The sequence below is a fragment of the Chiloscyllium plagiosum genome, unplaced genomic scaffold (assembly GCF_037043375.1).
Source record: "Chiloscyllium plagiosum isolate Xiang-an unplaced genomic scaffold, Cpla_swu_hap1 HiC_scaffold_23, whole genome shotgun sequence".
NCBI lineage: Eukaryota > Metazoa > Chordata > Chondrichthyes > Orectolobiformes > Hemiscylliidae > Chiloscyllium > Chiloscyllium plagiosum.
In genome coordinates, this window is record NW_028270161.1 from 23,227,782 (window position 1) to 23,244,277 (window position 16,496).

General features: G+C 44.5%; 1 protein-coding gene across 6 annotated transcripts in view; it reads left to right on the forward strand.

The window, feature by feature from the left end:
- Positions 1 to 16,496, forward strand: part of tymp (thymidine phosphorylase) — an 86,031-nt gene that overhangs the window by 63,149 nt on the left and 6,386 nt on the right. For all 6 annotated transcript variants that reach the window (XM_087999461.1, XM_087999459.1, XM_087999460.1 and 3 more), the window contains 3 exons: positions 8,890 to 9,052; positions 11,696 to 11,911; positions 15,990 to 16,130. In XM_087999461.1, coding sequence (XP_087855587.1) covers positions 8,890 to 9,052; positions 11,696 to 11,911; positions 15,990 to 16,130 — 520 coding nt within the window. The remainder of the gene's footprint in view (positions 1 to 8,889; positions 9,053 to 11,695; positions 11,912 to 15,989; positions 16,131 to 16,496) is intronic.

Genomic DNA, 16,496 nt, shown 5'->3' on the forward strand with positions numbered 1-16,496 from the left:
TCCCTTCTGGCTATCCTGTATCCCTCCACTGCTCTGTCTGAATCCTGTTTCCTCAACCTTATGTAAGCCTCCTTCTTCCTCTTTACCAGACATTCAACCTCTCTCGTCAACCAAGGCTCCCTCACACGACCATTTCTTTCCTGCCTGATAGGTACATACATATCATGGACACGTCGTATCTGCTCTTTGAAAAAGTTCCACATTTCCACCACATCCTTCCCTGACAGCCTATGCTCCCAACGTATGCTCCTCAAATCCTGCCTTACAGCATCGTAATTTCCCTTCCCCCAATTATAAAATCTACCTTGTTGTGCGCACCTATCTCTCTCCATAACCAAGGTGAAAGTCACAGAATTGTGGTCACCATCACCAAAATGTTCACCCACTAACAAGCCCACCACTTGTCCCGGTTCATTACCGAGTACCAAATCCAATATGGCCTCCCCTCTGGTTGGACAATCTACATACTGCGTTAGAAAAGCTTCCTGGACACACTGCACAAACACCGCCCCATCCAATCTACTTGATCTAAAGAGCTTCCAATCAATATTTGGGAAGTTGAAGTCGCCCATGACCACGACCCTGTGGCTTCTGCACCTTTCCAAAATCTGTTTCCCAATCTGTTTCTCCACATCTCTGCTGCTATTGGGGGGCCTATAGTAAACACCCAACAAGGTGACTGCACCTTTCCTATTTCTGACTTCAGCCCATACTACCTCTAAAGTCAGATCCCCATCGAACTGCCTTTCTGCAGCCGTTATACCATTTCTAATTAGCAATGCCACCCCCCCCTCCTTTTTTACCACCCTCCCTAATCTTACTGAAACACCTGTAACCAGGAACCTCCAACAGCCATTCCTGTCCCACATCTATCCACGTTTCCGTGATGGCCACAACATCGTAGTCCCAGGTACCGATCCACGCCTTAAGTTCACCCACCTTATTTCTGATACTCCTTGCGTTGAAGTATACGCACTTGAGCCCATCTCTGTGTCCGCAAGTAGTCCCTGTCAGTGCTACCTTCTCTACAGCCTCCCTACAGTCTTGGGCATCCTGACAAACAGCTAACCTACTTGCTGGACTACAAGTCCGGATCCCATCCCCCTGCCAAATTAGTTTAAACCCCCCCGAAGAGTGCTAGCAAACCTACCCCCCAGGATATTGGTGCCCTTCTGGTTCAGGTGCAACCCGTCCTGTTTGTACAGGTCCCACCTTCCCCAGAATGCAGTCCAATTGTCCAAATATCTGAAGCCCTCCCTCCTACACCAGCCTTGCAGCCACGTGTTCAACTGCACTCTCTCCCTATTCTTTGCCTCACTGTCACGTGGCACCGGCAACAACCCAGAGATGACGACTCTGTCTGTCCTAGCTTTTAGCTTCCAGCCTAACTCCTTGAGCTCTTGAATGACCTCCCCACCCCTCTTCCTACCTATGTCGTTGGTGCCAATGTGCACCACGACTTCTGGCTGCACACCCTCCCCCTTAAGGATTCTGAAGACACGGTCTGAGACGTCTCGGACCCTAGCACCCGGGAGGCAACAAACCATCCGTGAGTCTCGCCCATGTCCACAGAACCGCCTGTCCGTCCCTCTAACTAGAGAGTCCCCTATAACTAGCGCTCTCCTCCTCTCCCCCTTTCCCTTCTGAGTCTCAGAGCCACAGACCCCTTCACTGCAGCTTACACCTGCAACGCTGTCCCCCCCAACAGTTTCCAAAGCTGTATATTTATTTTTTAGGGGAACGACCACAGGGGAACCCTGCACTGCCTGCTTCTTCCCCTTCCCACCTCTAACTGTTACCCAGCTACCTCTGTTCTCCGGCGTAACTATGTCCCTGTAGCTTCTATCAATCACCCTCTCAGCCTCTCGAATAATCCTCAGTTCATCCAACTCCAGTTCCAGTTCCCTAACTCGTTCGGTGAGGATCAGGATCTGACTGCATTTCCTGCAGACGAAGTCGGCAGGAGTATCGGTGGTCACCCCTACCTCAAACATCCTGCAGGAGGAACATTCCACCGCCTGCGCTGCCATGACTGTACACTTTCTCCAAAAACAAGAACACTGAGTCAATAACACTGAGTCACTTACCTGTGGACTTTAAAGTTAGGTTAGAGGAGGCCCTACGGAAGTAGGACCTGGGGTCTAGAACACACCCACTCAAATACTAATCACTTACCTTCCCGCCCAGCTATGCGCTCCAACCTCACTTCCGCTGCTCCCACTCAAATGACCGTTGGTGATTAAAGGGTGAGTATTTATACTCACAGTTCTCCTTCCCGGCTGCCCCTCTGTTTGCCGTCACTTCCTCTGCTGCTCCCGCTCTTTTTGTGAAGAGAGAATAAAAAACACCGCTGCCCGCTACAGGTAAGTAATTTTGAAACAAACTGTTTTACCTTAGCTGTAGTCTCCCGGGTTCGCCTTTACTCGGCCGCTGCTCCCACTCAAAAAAAAAAAGAATTCTATAATGAATTCCAAAGGTTGCGGTTGAGAAAAACATTCTGAATAAGAAACTGGTTTCTATTGCAACTGATGATGCATCAGCCATGCTTGGCACAAATGTGGGCTTTGTTGCTTTTTGCAGAAATGATCCTGATTTTCCCTCTTTTTTTTCTATTATCACTGTGTGACCCAACAGCAAGCATTCATGAGTGAGGTCATGGACTGTTCTCAAAAAATGAAAGTTGTTAAGATTATAAACTCAATTCGAGTAACAGCCCTTCAGCACTGAATCATAGAATCGTAGATTCCCTACAGTGTGGAAACAGGCCCTTCGACCCAACAAGTCCACACCGACCCTCCGAAGAGTAACCCACCCAGCCTCATTCCCCCTACCCTATACCTGCATTTATCCCTGACTAATGCACGTAACCTACACATCCCTGAACATTATGGGCAATTCAGCACAGCCAATTCACCTAACCTGCACATCTTTGCTTGTTTAAATCCCCAATCAACAAACTCAGTGCTGCCTATAAAGAATTAATGTTCAATCTGATGTTAGGTGGTGAAGTCAAGGGAAAGTCATGTGAAAATTTTTAGATGTGATGCTTGAAATCAATACTTTCAATCAAACAAAATGAAGGGTTCAGTGAGATGGCAGACAACATGTGGCTACTTGGCTTCAGGCTCCTTACAGACGTAACGTAAAAACTGAATGAGCTGAGTAGTGAACTTTGGGGAAAGGACAGAGACTCAGCACATATGATCAATGAAGTAAAGTTGGATCCAATTAAAATTAAAATAAAATGCTGTTACACTTCCCAAGTCTGGAGAAAATTCCAGAAAAAAATCAAAGTGAAAGAAAAATGATTCCCAGAAAGCATCCTTGCCCAGCAGAGGAAGTTAGCAGGAGAATTCAACAGCTATATCAGCAGCTCAATGTGATGGAACAAATCATCATGTTTGTCACAAATCCATTCCTTCAATGACTTTGGTGGGTTAGCAGTTCCATCAAGTGATTGATTAAGAAAGCAGTGGAGTTGATGTGGAGATAATTACTATGCAAATCAATATTGAGCTGAAAGTCAGATCAAGGGACATGGATTTTTTGAGAGGTATAAGCTGAGAAAAATACCCACTCCCATTGTCCTGTACTTTTAAAATGAAAGCTTACTTTGATTCACATATCTCTGTGAGACAGTTTTCTTCCAAATGAAGGTAATGGAGTCCAAGTATCAGACCCACCTCACAGACACCCATTTGCTGGACTGTATACAACTAGCAGACTCATACTACACCCAAACGTAAAGGCATTGGCAGAGAATGTGCAGCCACAGTTGTCACACTGAGACTCTGTAAGCAGAGAACACAATGATTAATCATATAGACTTGGTTTTGGAATTGTACAGCACCAAAATAAGTTATTTATTCTATATTTTCTTTGGGGTAGATTCTGGAATCCACTTAAATTCAAAAAGTGCATAAAAAGGCTGGAGATCACTGCTCTCAGAGATGGACAGAGTGGAGAGGCCAGGATTGGATTCTGGGTAATCCAAGATGGAGGACAGGAAAAATTTCTGGCTGTAAGAGCTGCTCCTTTTTTTGAGGTATTTTAGGTGCTGGAGGTGATTTCCTCAAATTCCAGGAGCAGCAATTACTGTTTTATACGCTGTTACATTGTTTTGGAACTTTGGAAAAACAAAGTCAAAACAGCAGCAGTTTAAAAGGGAGAAGGGCAGACAAAGGAAGCACATGGTGAGGTCAGTGCAGGAGAGACAGAACCTGCACAGTTACCGCCTTTGCTGTTTGAATTCGTGCATCGCTGGACATCAGAGTGCATCTGGGAAAATTAACAAACAGTGAAATTCACAACTAATCTTGGAGGAACTGTTGGGCGAAGGTCACAGCACAGAATCAGATAAGTGTATTTTTGTTTTAAGTCTGTCCAAGAGAAAGGCTGCAGTAGTGAGTATAGTGGATTCTTTCTTGATTATATGTTTTTGGAGAGAAGTCTCTTGATTAAACTTAAAATATAAGCCATAGCTATTAATTTAACCTGGAGCAGTGTTTGTAGAGGAATAAGACAGTGTTATTTTCTGGGTGTGTAGATTGTGAAGGAGCAAAAATGGCCTTTGCAGTGATATGTACTTCTTGTCAGATGTGGGAGTTTAAAGAGAGTTTAAGGGTTACTGCGGATTATATCTGCCATAAACGCTGTGGGATGTGAATCTTATCCGATCGAGTGGATCGGTTGGAGAGACAGATAGAAGCGATGAGCAATGTGCAACAGCAACAGTATGTGATGGATGGCAGTTATAGGAAGGGGGGGGGTAAAGTCTCAGATACAGTCACATAGATGGGTTAACTCCAGGAAGGGTAAGAGAGGTCAGCACCAAGGGCTGGAGTCTTTAGTGGATCTACCCATTTCAAACAGGTATGCTGTTTTGGAAAATGTAGGGGGTGATGGATTCTCAGGGGAACGTAGCACGAACAGCCAAGTTTCTGATATTGAGACTGGCTCTAATGCAACGAGGGGTACGTCGGCTTCCAAGAGATCAATTGTGTTAGAGGATTCTGTAGTCCGAGGTACAGACAGACGTTTCTGTGGGCAGCAGAGAAAAAGCAGAATGGTGTGTTGTTTCCCTGGTGCCAGAATCAAGGATGTCTCAGAGAGGGTGCAGAATGTTCTCACGGGGGGGCGGGGGGGAGAGGGGCCAGCAGGAGGTCATTGTCCACATTGGAACCAACAACATTGGAAGGCAAAAGATTGAGATTCTGAAGGGAGATTACAGAGAGTTAGGCAGGAATTTTAAAAGGAAGTCCTCAAGGGTAGTAATATCTGGATTACTCCCAGTGCTACGAGCTAGTGAGGGCAGGAATAGGAGGATAGAGCAGATGAATGCATGGCTGAGGAGCTGGTGTATGGGAGAAGGATTCACATTTTTGGATCATTGGAATCCTTTTTGGGGTAGAGGTGACCTGTACAAGAAGGACGGATTGCACCTAAATTGGAAGGGGACTAATATACTAGCAGGGAAATTTACTAAAGCTGCTCAGGAGGATTTAAACTAGTAAGGTGGGGGGTGGGACCCAGGGAGATAGTGAGGAAAGAGATTGATCTGAGACTGGTACAGCTGAGAACAGAAGTGAGTCAAACAGTCAGGGCAGGCAGGGATCAGGTAGGACTAATAAATTAAACTGCATTTACTTCAATGCAAGGGGCCTAACAGGGAAGGCAGGTGAACTCAGGGCATGGTTAGGAACATGGGATTGGGATATCATAGCAATTACAGAAACATGGCTCAGGGGTGGGCAGGACTGGCAGCTTAATATTCCAGGATACAAATGCTACAGGAAGGATAGAAAGGGAGGCAAGAGAGGAGGGGGAGTGGCATTTTTGATAAAGGTTAGCATTACAGCTGTGCTGAGGGAGGATATTCCCGGAAATACATCCAGGGAAGTTATTTGGGTGGAACTGAGAAATAAGAAAGGGATGATCACCTTGTTGGGATTGTATTATAGACCCCCCAATAGTCAGAGGGAAATTGAGAAATAAACTTGTAAGAAGATCTTAGCTATCTCTAAGAATAATAGGGTGGTTATGGTAGGGGATTTTAAGTTTCCAAATATCGACTGGGACTGCCATAGTGTTAAAGGTTTAGATGGAGAGGAATTTCTTAAGTGTGTACAAGACAATTTTCTGATTCAGTATGTGGATGTACCTACGAGAGAGGGTGCAAAACTTGACCTACTCTTGGGAAATAAGGCAGGGCAGGTGACTGAGGTGTCATTGGGGGAGCACTTTGGGGCCAGTGACCATAATTCTATTAGATTTAAAATAGTGATGGAAAAGGATAGACCAGATCTAAAAGTTGAAGTTCTAAATCAGAGAAAGGCCAATTTTGACGGTAATAGGCAAGAACTTTCAAAAGCTGATTGGAGGCAGATGTTCGCAGGTGAAGGGACAGCTGGAAAATGGGAAGCCTTCAGTAATGAGGTAACAAGAATCCAGAGAAAGTATATTCCTGTCAGGGTGAAAGGAAAGGCTGGTAGGTATACGGAATGCTGGATGACTAAAGAAATTGAGGGTTTGGTTAAGAAAAAGGACATATATATGTCAGGTATAGACAGGATAGAGTGAATCCTTAGAGTATAAAGGCAGTAGGAGTATACTTAAGAGGGAAATCAGGAGGGCAAAACGGGGACATGAGTTTTTTAAAGAAGTAACAAAGAAGATTGATGAGGGCAGAGCAATAGATGTGATCTATGTGATAGCTTTGGCAAATAGAATTAAGGAGAATCCAAAGGGTTTTTAGAAATATATTAAGGACAAAAGGGTAACTCGGGAGAGAATAGGGCCCCTCAAAGATCAGCAAGGCAGCCTTTGTGTGGAGCCACAGAAAATGGGGGAGATACTAAATGAATATTTTGCATCAGTATTTACTGTGGAAAAGGATATGGAAGATATAGACTGTAGGGAAATAGATGGTGACATTTAGCAAAATGTCCAGATTACAGAGGAGGAAGTGCTGGATGTCTTGAAACGGATAAAGGTGGATAAATCCCCAGGACCTGATCAGGTGTACCCGAGAACTCTGTGGGAAGCTAGAGAAGTGATTGCTGAGCCTCTTGCTGAGATATTAGTATCATCGATAGTCACAGATGAGGTGCCGGAAGACTGGAGGTTGGCTAACGTGGTGCCACTGTTTAAGAAGGGCAGTAAAGACAAGCCAGGGAACTATAGACCAGTGAGCCTGACCTCGGTGGTAGGCAAGTTGTTGGAAGGAATCCTGAGGGACAGGATGAACATGTATTTGGAAAGGCAAGGACAGATTTGGGATTGTCAACATGGCTTTGTGCGTGGGAAATCATGTCTCATGAACCTGGGATTGAGTTTTTTGAAGAAGTAACAGAAGATTGATGAGGGCAGAACGGTAGATGTGATCTATATGGACTTCAGGAAGGCTTTCGACAAGGTTCCCATGGGAGACTGATTATTCCATGAGATGTAACCTTGCTACAGAAAGAACGAGCCATTTGGATACAGAACTGGCTCAAAGGTAAAAGACAGAGGGTGGTGGTGGAGGGTTGTTTTTCAGACTGGAGGTCTGTGACCAGTGGAGTGCCACAAGGATTGGTGCTGGGCCCTCTACTTTTTGTCATTTACATAAATTATTTGGATGCGAGCATAAGAGGTACAGTTAGTAAGTTTGCAGATGACACCAAAATTGGAGGTGTAGTGGACAGAGAAGAGGGTTACCTCAGATTACAACAGGATCTGGACCAGATGGGCCAATGGGCTGAGAAGTGGCAGATGGAGTTTAATTCAGATAAATGAAAGGTGCTGCATTTTGGGAAAGCAAATCTTAGCAGGACTTATACACTTCATGGTAAGGTCCTAGGGAGTGTTGCTGAACAAAGAGACCTTGGAGTGTAGGTTCATAGCTCCATGAAAATGGAGTCGCAGGTAGATAGGATAGTGAAGAAGGCGTTTGGTATGCTTTCCTTTATTAGTCAGAGTATTGAGTACAGGAGTTGGGAGGTTATGTTGCGGCTGTACAGGCCATTGGTTAGGCCACTGTTGGAATATTGCATGCAATTCTGGTCTCCTTCCTATCGGAAAGATATTGTGAAACTTGAAAGGGTTCAGAAAAGATTTACAAGGATATTGCCAGGGTTGGAGAATCTGCGCTACAGGGAGAGGCTGAACAGGCTGGGGCTGTTTTCCCTGGAGCATCGGAGACTGAGGCGTGACCTTATAGAGGTTTACAAAATTATGAGGGGCATGGTTAGGATAAATGGACAAAGTCTTTTCCCTGGGTTTGGGGAGTCCAGATCTAGAGGGCATAGGTTTAGGGTGAGAGGGGAAAGATATAAAAGAGACCTAATAGGCAATTTTTTCACGCAGAGGGTGGTACGTGTATGGAATGAGCTGCCAGAGGATGTGGTGGAGGCTGGTACAATTGCAACATTTAAGAGGCATTTGGATGGGTAAAAAATAGGAAGGGTTTGGAAGGATATGGGCCGGGTGTTGGCAGGTGGGACTAGATTGGGTTGGGATAGCTGGTCAGCATGGACTGAAGGGTCTGTTTCCATGCTGTACATCTCGATGACTCTATGACTGGGTCTGGCTGGGAGTTATCCCTTTTCCATGAACACGGTTCGATGTTGGTGAGTTAAAGGTTGCAGGTTTTTTGTTCAGGTTGGGTATGTGATATGCTGGAAATGGGGTGCTGTCGTTTTACACTCAGGAGCCATGGGGAGGAATTTTTTTCCATTTAACATAGAATGAACCTCCAATCCTCCTGTCCTTACTTCTTGCTGAGTGAATGATCGTCATCCTAAAGTTCAACAGGTTTTTTGACTCCTGGTCTTTCCTTGGTTCCCTTATCGTATAATTTACTCTGCTTTGAGTGTCTCAGTGATAATACGATTTGTTTTAAAACCTTAGGTAGATATTGGAAATCGCTTGGGAATTCAAACACTTGCTGCTCTCTCCAGGATGGATAATCCCATCGGGAGGTGTGTTGGGAACTCTTTAGAAGTCTTGGAATCCATTGAATGCCTGAAGGGAAATGGGCCCAAGGACTTGGAGGAACTGGTCACCTGCTTAGGTCAGTCCTTCATTAGGACCTGCATCCAATGTGTAAGTGATAGACAGTATGGATAACCAAGAAGGCACTTGAATCAGAATCACAAACAGAAATTGCTGGTAAAACTCAGCAGGTCTGGGAGCATCTGTTGACAGGAATCCGAGTTAATGTTTCACATCTGGTAACCCTTCTTCAGAACTGATGGTAGATAGGTGTTTTTTATACAGAAGATGGGGTGGGGGGGAGAGGGAGGAATAAACAATAGGTAGACATAGAGCCGCAAAAGAGAGAAAAGCACTTGGACAGACAAAGGAGTTGATAACGAACAGCCCAGGGGAATGAATAGCTGCTAATGGGGACCATTAGTGACAGACAATAGTTTGCTATGGTAGCAGTTCATGAGATTATAAGAGAGAGAATGAATGAGAATGGACATTTGAGCCATCAGTGTCAACTTCCCACAGTGCCATTGCATGACCACCTTTTTTTTTATAGACTGTTTCCCCCGAACCAAGATCTGTGAACTTTCGCCAAGTTCCCAGGTTTATTAATCTTTATCTTTAGGTACAGATCCAGTTCCTTCTTGAAAGCCTCAGTAGTTCAGATGATTCATTATTTTTAGGAATCTTTGCAACATGAATACCATTCTGTGGAAACATTCTTCCAATGTCCGATTGTCAGTGAATTTTGTGATGGTTCTAATTGTCTGCTGAGGTTCAGGTGTTCTTGGTGCCAATTGACCTCAGTCAATGCAATCCTGAGCCCAGTATGGGAACAGAGCTGCTTGTTGTCTTGGGATGTTGCCTGGGTTGGAGCATTTTAACTATGAGTAGAGGCTTTTGGATTAGTGGTGCTGGAAGAGCACAGCAGTTCAGGCAGCATCACAGGAGCAGCAAAATCAATGTTCAGGCAAAAGCCCTTCATCAGGAATAAAGGCAGAGAGCCTGAAGGATGGAGAGATAAGCTAGAGGAGGGTGAGTAGAGGCTGGCTAGCTCAGGTTGTTTACTTTGGAGCAATGAAAGCTGAGGGGAGACCTGATTGAGGGATACGAGATTATGAAGCCCATGGACAGGGTGGATAGGAAGCAGCAGTTCCCCTTTGTTGATGGGTCAGTAACAAAGGGCATAATTTTAATGTGAAGGGCAGGTTGAGAGGGGATTTGGGGGAAAATGTTTTCATCCAGAGGCTGGTGGGAATCTGGAATACACTATCTGTAAGGTAATAGAAATGGAAAACCTCACAACCTCTAAAGAATATGTGAATAAGCACTTGAAAGATCACAACATTCAAGGCTGTGAGTCCCAAGTGCATGGAGAGTGAGATTAGTGCAGATAGGTCAGCACAGACTCGATAGGCCAAATGGCCTCTTCTGTGCTGTACGATTCTATGACTCAGTGGCTTATGTTAGAAAGTAAACAGTGGGGAAGGAACATTGTAAGAAGCACTTGGCTCTTACTGTGTATCTTAAAATCAATGGGGAACCACACTGCAAACGTCTGAGTTGGACAGCTCCATGAATGTGCTGGATTGTGCCCAGTTCCTTTGGGCTAAATGCAGACGTTTGAGCCAAGGGTTGGGCAGCCAGTAAAAGTGCCACACAATAAAATACCGAGTCCAAAAGACCAGGAACATGCTAGCCAACTCATTGGTCTCAGACAAAAGAAACTGCAGATTCTGGAACCCAGGAGACAGGCAGGAGGCTGGAAGAACACAGTGAGCCAGGCAGCATCAGGAGGTGGAGAAGTTGACGTTTCAGGTGTAACCCTTCTTCAGGACTGAGGGTGGGTATGGGGGGAGCTGCAGATAAAGGGAGTGTCAGGGGTAGGGTGGTGAAGTAGAGATAGGTGAAGGCAAGTTGACCTGGTTGGTCGATGGGAGGGGTGAATCCGGTAGGTGGCTGGGAGGAATGGAAGGAAGAGGGAGGGGCTGGGAAGGGAGGCAAGGAATGGGTGGAAGGTTATTTGAAATTGGAGAACTCAATGTTGAGACCTCTGGGCTGTAGGCTGCCCAGGTGGAAAATGAGGTGTTGTTCCTCAAATTTGAGGTGCGGTTTGTTGTGGCAATGGAGGAGGCCAAGGATGGTCATGTCGGAAAGGGAGTGGTTGGGGGAATTGAAATGGGCGCTGACTGGGAGGTCCAGTCGGCCCCTGTGAGCCAGACTGCGATGCTCGGTGAACCGTTCCCTAAGTTTACGTTCGGTCTCCCCAATGTAGAGAATACTTCATCGGGAGCACCTGATGCAGTAAACTAGGTTGGAAGAGAGGCAGGTGAACGTCTGTCTCACCTGGAAGGACTGTTTGGGGCCCTGGATGGAGGTGAGGGTGGTGCTGTGCCAGCAAATTTTGCATCTGGTCTTAGCTTGGTCAGTGTTGGGATTAATAACAATGGTCTCAGTGCTGTTGGGTTACAGTGTCATAATTGCCTGAAGTTCCTGATTTTGTTTGTGAGATGATGATCTTTGCTGGGAACTGTGGATGTTTGGAATCGGCCTTGTAAAGCCGAAGTGAATATCCCTAAAACCTGGAGCATTTCCACAGTGCCCTCTGTACTGAGGGAGTGGCAAGGTGGGGATGGGATATAGCCACTTACACAGACCAACAGTCTGGAAGACACTTGTGCATTCACAGCACACAGATAACTTCGGAATATGTTTCCTTCAATAGGAGGCCACCTGCTACATTTGTGTGGAAAGGCTGAGAGCGTCAAGGTTGGAGAAAAGGCCATCAAAGATGTGTTGAAAAATTGCAGTGCCCTGGACAAGTTCCAAGCCATGCTGGTAGCCCAGGGAGTGACAGCTGGCTTGGCCAAGGACTTGTGTCAGGGGAAAGAGGTCCTTAAACGTGCAGAGAAACAGGAAGAACTGAAGGCTGAGGCTGAAGGTATTTCTTTACATTGTGACCTAGAAAAATGGCACAAGCTCCAGATATTTCAAATGAACAGTATTGTGATGATAAGTCCAGATAGTTTATCCAAAAGGCTATAAAGTGAGAAAGCCACAGTTTCCAATCACTCCTATAATGATTTAAGGCAACAGCGGAGTGCATTAATTTCCATGAGTGCTTTCCAAGGATGAAGGATGAGGTCATTCCCCCCCCCCCCACCAATCCACTCTCACACACACCTGCGCCAAGTTATCATTACTCATTGACTCTACATTGAGTTTGGACTCAATTTCCTTACCACTCATATTTTGAAGGCACCAGACATTCACTGTCAAAGACATGGCCTCCTGTGGACATTACCTGGAGATTGTTGAGTCCCATGCGGGAAGAGGAGCAACAAAAGAAGTGTAAATTGTTGGATGGATGCAATTCCGAAAAGGATTTATCTACGTACCAACGTTTGTCACCCAGCCTTATTTGAAAGTATATTTCCCACAAAGACAGACCTTGAGGAACAAACCTAAGGCGTATTTGAGAAGACCTTATGCATCAATAACACCCAGATAGCTTTCCATTCCCCTGTCCTTAAAGCGAGTGAGAATTGGGCATTGTATACATTTACATATAGCAGTCTTGATAGTGGTCATTTCATCATAATGAAAGGTGGCATATTTTGATGTCTCATTAGTAACTTTGGCATTAAAAAGTGAAGAGAAAGTCCACAATTATTCCCTGCATTGTCATAGATATCAACTTCAATCTATTCAACCTCAACTTTCCCATTTTCTTTTGTCCTTTGTTGTGTTGATATCCTGAAACACCAAAGACATTGGAAGAACTTTATTCAGGGAATAATAAAACCAGAATGCTAGAAATACTCAGTAGGCTAGGGAGCAACAATCCTCTGCCTGGCTAATTCTGTTCTCATCTTAAACAACTTTCAACCCCATTCACTTCCACTGGCTGAAGGATGTTGCTGTGTGTATCCAAATGGATCCTAGCTACACTTGTCCTTTTGTGAAATGTGTTGAACCTCTCTTGCTCCAGTCTCTCTTAGGTCCTTTGCTACATTTTTTGTCCTGCGACATCAATGTTTGTATTGGTGCTGGCCTTAAGCTGGAAAACATCAACTTTGCTTCCAATTGCTGCCCTTTACTCATGGCCCACCCCTGAGTCGAAGACCCCTGTCTTGCTTTCCTCAAGTTCTTTTTCCATTTCCTCCAATATTGTTTTTACATAAACAATACATCCCTCAGGTACTTTGACTACAGTTTTTCACATCCTATTTCCCGTAAGGATCTCCCACAGCATTTACAACTCTGGCAACAAACTGGAACAACTCGGTTCAGGGTGCAGCAGGTTCTAGAGTCCAGGTCTTCAATATAGTTAGGGCCCTTAGCCTTTACAGTATCCAATGCCTCCAACCATTTCTTGACATCACGTCGAGTGAACTAAATTGGTTGAAGATTGGCATCTGTGATGTTAGGGACTTCCGGCACTTCTGGCTGACAATTGTTGGAAATGCTTTAGCCTTATATTTTCCACTGATGTGCTGGGATCTTCCCCATCATTGAGGATGGGGATATTTGTGAAACTGCCTCCTACAATGAGTTGTTTAATTGTCCACTACCATTCATGACTGGATATGCCAGAACTGCAGAACTTAGATCTGATCTGTTAGTTGTGGAACTATTTAACTCTATCACTTGTTGATTATGCTGTTTGGTAGTTCATTTTTAGGTGCTTCTCCAAGCATGCCCTCCTGCACTCTCCATTGAACCATGGTCAATCCCTCAACTTGACCTTTGGTTAAGTGGGGGATATGATGGGCTGTGAGGTTGCAGATTGTGCTGCAGTGTAATTCTGATGTTAATGCCCACAGCACCTCACAGATGCCCAGTTTTGAATTGCTAGGCCGATTCAATGTCTATCCTATTTATCATAGTGGTACTGTGACACATGATGGAGAGTATCCTCAAAGTGAAGATAGGATTCCATCTCCATAATGACTGTGTGTGGTCAATCATGGACAGATGCATCTGCAGCAGGCAAATTGGTGAGGATGAGGCCAGCTACATTTATCTTTCCTCTTGGTGATTCCCTCATCCCCTTCCAAAGATCCAGTCTAGCAGCTATGTCATTTCGAACTGGATCAGCTCAGTCAGTGATGCGGCTGCCAGGCCATTCTTGGTGAGGGACATTGATGTTTCCTCACACTGATACATTCTGCACCTTGCCACCCTCACTGCTTCCTCCAAATGTTAAAGAAGGAAGAGCACTCATTGGCTCAGGGTTTGAGGAAGTACATGATAATAAGCAGGAAGTTTCATTGCCCATTTTCGACCTAATGCGATAAGACATCATGGGGCCCAGAGTCAATATTGAGGCCAGGGCAACTCCTTCCCAACTGTATACCACTGTGTCATCACCTGTGCTGTGGGTCCTGTATCCTGAGGATCTCCCGAGTCACACCCTGGAGCTGGGTGACCTCCAACAACCACAAACACTTTCCTTTGTGTGAAGTATGACTCCAACCAACAGAGTATTTTATCCCAATTTCCATTGACTTCAGTTTTGCTACGAATCTTCAATGCCATATTCAGTCAGTTAGTTTCTTGATGGCAACAGGAGTCATTGTCACCTCACCTCTGAAGTTCATTTCTTTTGTCCATGTTTGGATCAAAGCTGTAATGTCGTGTTTGTCTCTTCACATGTCCTATCTTCACTTCCTTTGACCACACCCTGTCATTTAATTTCTTCTATCCCCCACCCTGTTAGATGTTCTTTTGTTCTTATTCCCAGCCCCTCATTTTTCACTTGCTTAAAACCTCTCGCATCTTAAACTTTTCCCAGTTATGATGAAAGACCATCCACCTGAAACATTGACTATGTCGCCTCTCTCCACAGATGTTGCTTGACTTGCAGAGTATTTCTCTCATCTTTTGCTTTTATTTCATATTGCTATCTGCAATATTTACTCCAAGAACATCCTTGTGTATTCACTTGCCAGATGAAAAAAAAAGTTCCTTATTAAACCAAAGGCCCGGACTAACAATCCACAAACTTCAAATCCTATTTTCCGAACTTGATAACTCAATTTAGTAATATGGAAATGAAGAGAGAAAGAGACTGCTACAATATCCCCCAAAAAACTCAGATTTACTCAGTGAACATAATCTACTTTCCTTATCTGGTCTTCAGAGATCAACTCCAGTTTCACAACCTCATATGACGAACTCTGCTATTTTCTCTGAAGTGTCCCAGCGTGTGTTGAACTTGTATTAAGCCCATTACATACTCACAGCAACTAGGGTAGCACAGTGGCTCAGTGGTTAGCACTGCTGCCTCACAGCACAATTCTGACCTCTGGCAACTGTCTGTGTGGAGCTTGCACATTGGCTGCGTGGGTTTGCTTTGGTTTCCTCCCGCAGTCCAAAGATGTGCAGGTTAAGTGAATTGGCCATGCTAAATTGCCCATAGTGCTAGGTATGTTAGTCAGAGGGAAATGGGTCTGGGTGGGTTACTCTTCAGAGGGTCGGTAGGCACTTGTTGGGCCAAAGGGCCTGTTTCCACAGTGTAGGGAATCTAATCTAATCAGGTATGGGAAGTAAATACATTGCTAATAATCCCCATGTAACAATGATTTAAAACATCATATCATTTATTTTTCAAATAGTGATTTCTCACTGAGTTCACACACAAATATTATCACTCCCATTGATCTAAAAACATAAATAGAGAATTACAAAGTGACTATTTCCTTCGGATAAAGTATCTAAAACACGCCATCTAATGTTCTATTCTATCCATAACTTCACTAGGACTTACTGTAATAACTGAATAAATGTTTAGAAGTACAGCTTCAATTCAGATTGTAGAACTGACCATCTCTGGAAAAATATTTTGTGAAGTGACTTGAGACTTGACTTTCAAACAAAAAAAAGTAGCCTGATTAAAAATAAACCAGCAGTAATTCCAATGTGTTTGACTGCCCTGACTCGCTACCCCTTCATTCTGTTTCTGTCATTATGAAGCCCCAGAAACTAATTGGCCTCAACTCGGCTTGCTTTTTCAGGGGTAGTCCAGGCGATCCACTCTCTGCCTTTAGCTAAGGTAGTGCATGAACTAGGCGCAGGACGCAATCATCCTGAGGAGTCAATCAACTGGAGTGTTGGTATAGAACTTCTGAAAACCGTGGGTAACAAGATTAACAAAGGTAAAAGTGTGCTTTATTGAAACCTGCATTCAAAGGAATTCTGCCTGGGGAGATTGCGCATTATCTTAAAAATAACTGAAATGAACAGAAAATGGAATTAAAGTGGGTGCATTACTAAAGAGTTTATGGTGCGACTAGGAGACTAATTGACTGATATTAAAAGATTATGGGTTGTAAGCAGGCGAGTAGGAATAGATTGGATGAGATACTAAAGAAAATGGAGAGTGAACAAGAGAGTGGGATTGAACCAGTTGTATATTAGTCATGGGGGTTGACAGGGAATGGGATTAATCTTAATGGGATATTAAAGTTTCTTTACACCCAGGGACTGGGAACTATAATGTACCTGGGGTGGCACAGTGGCTC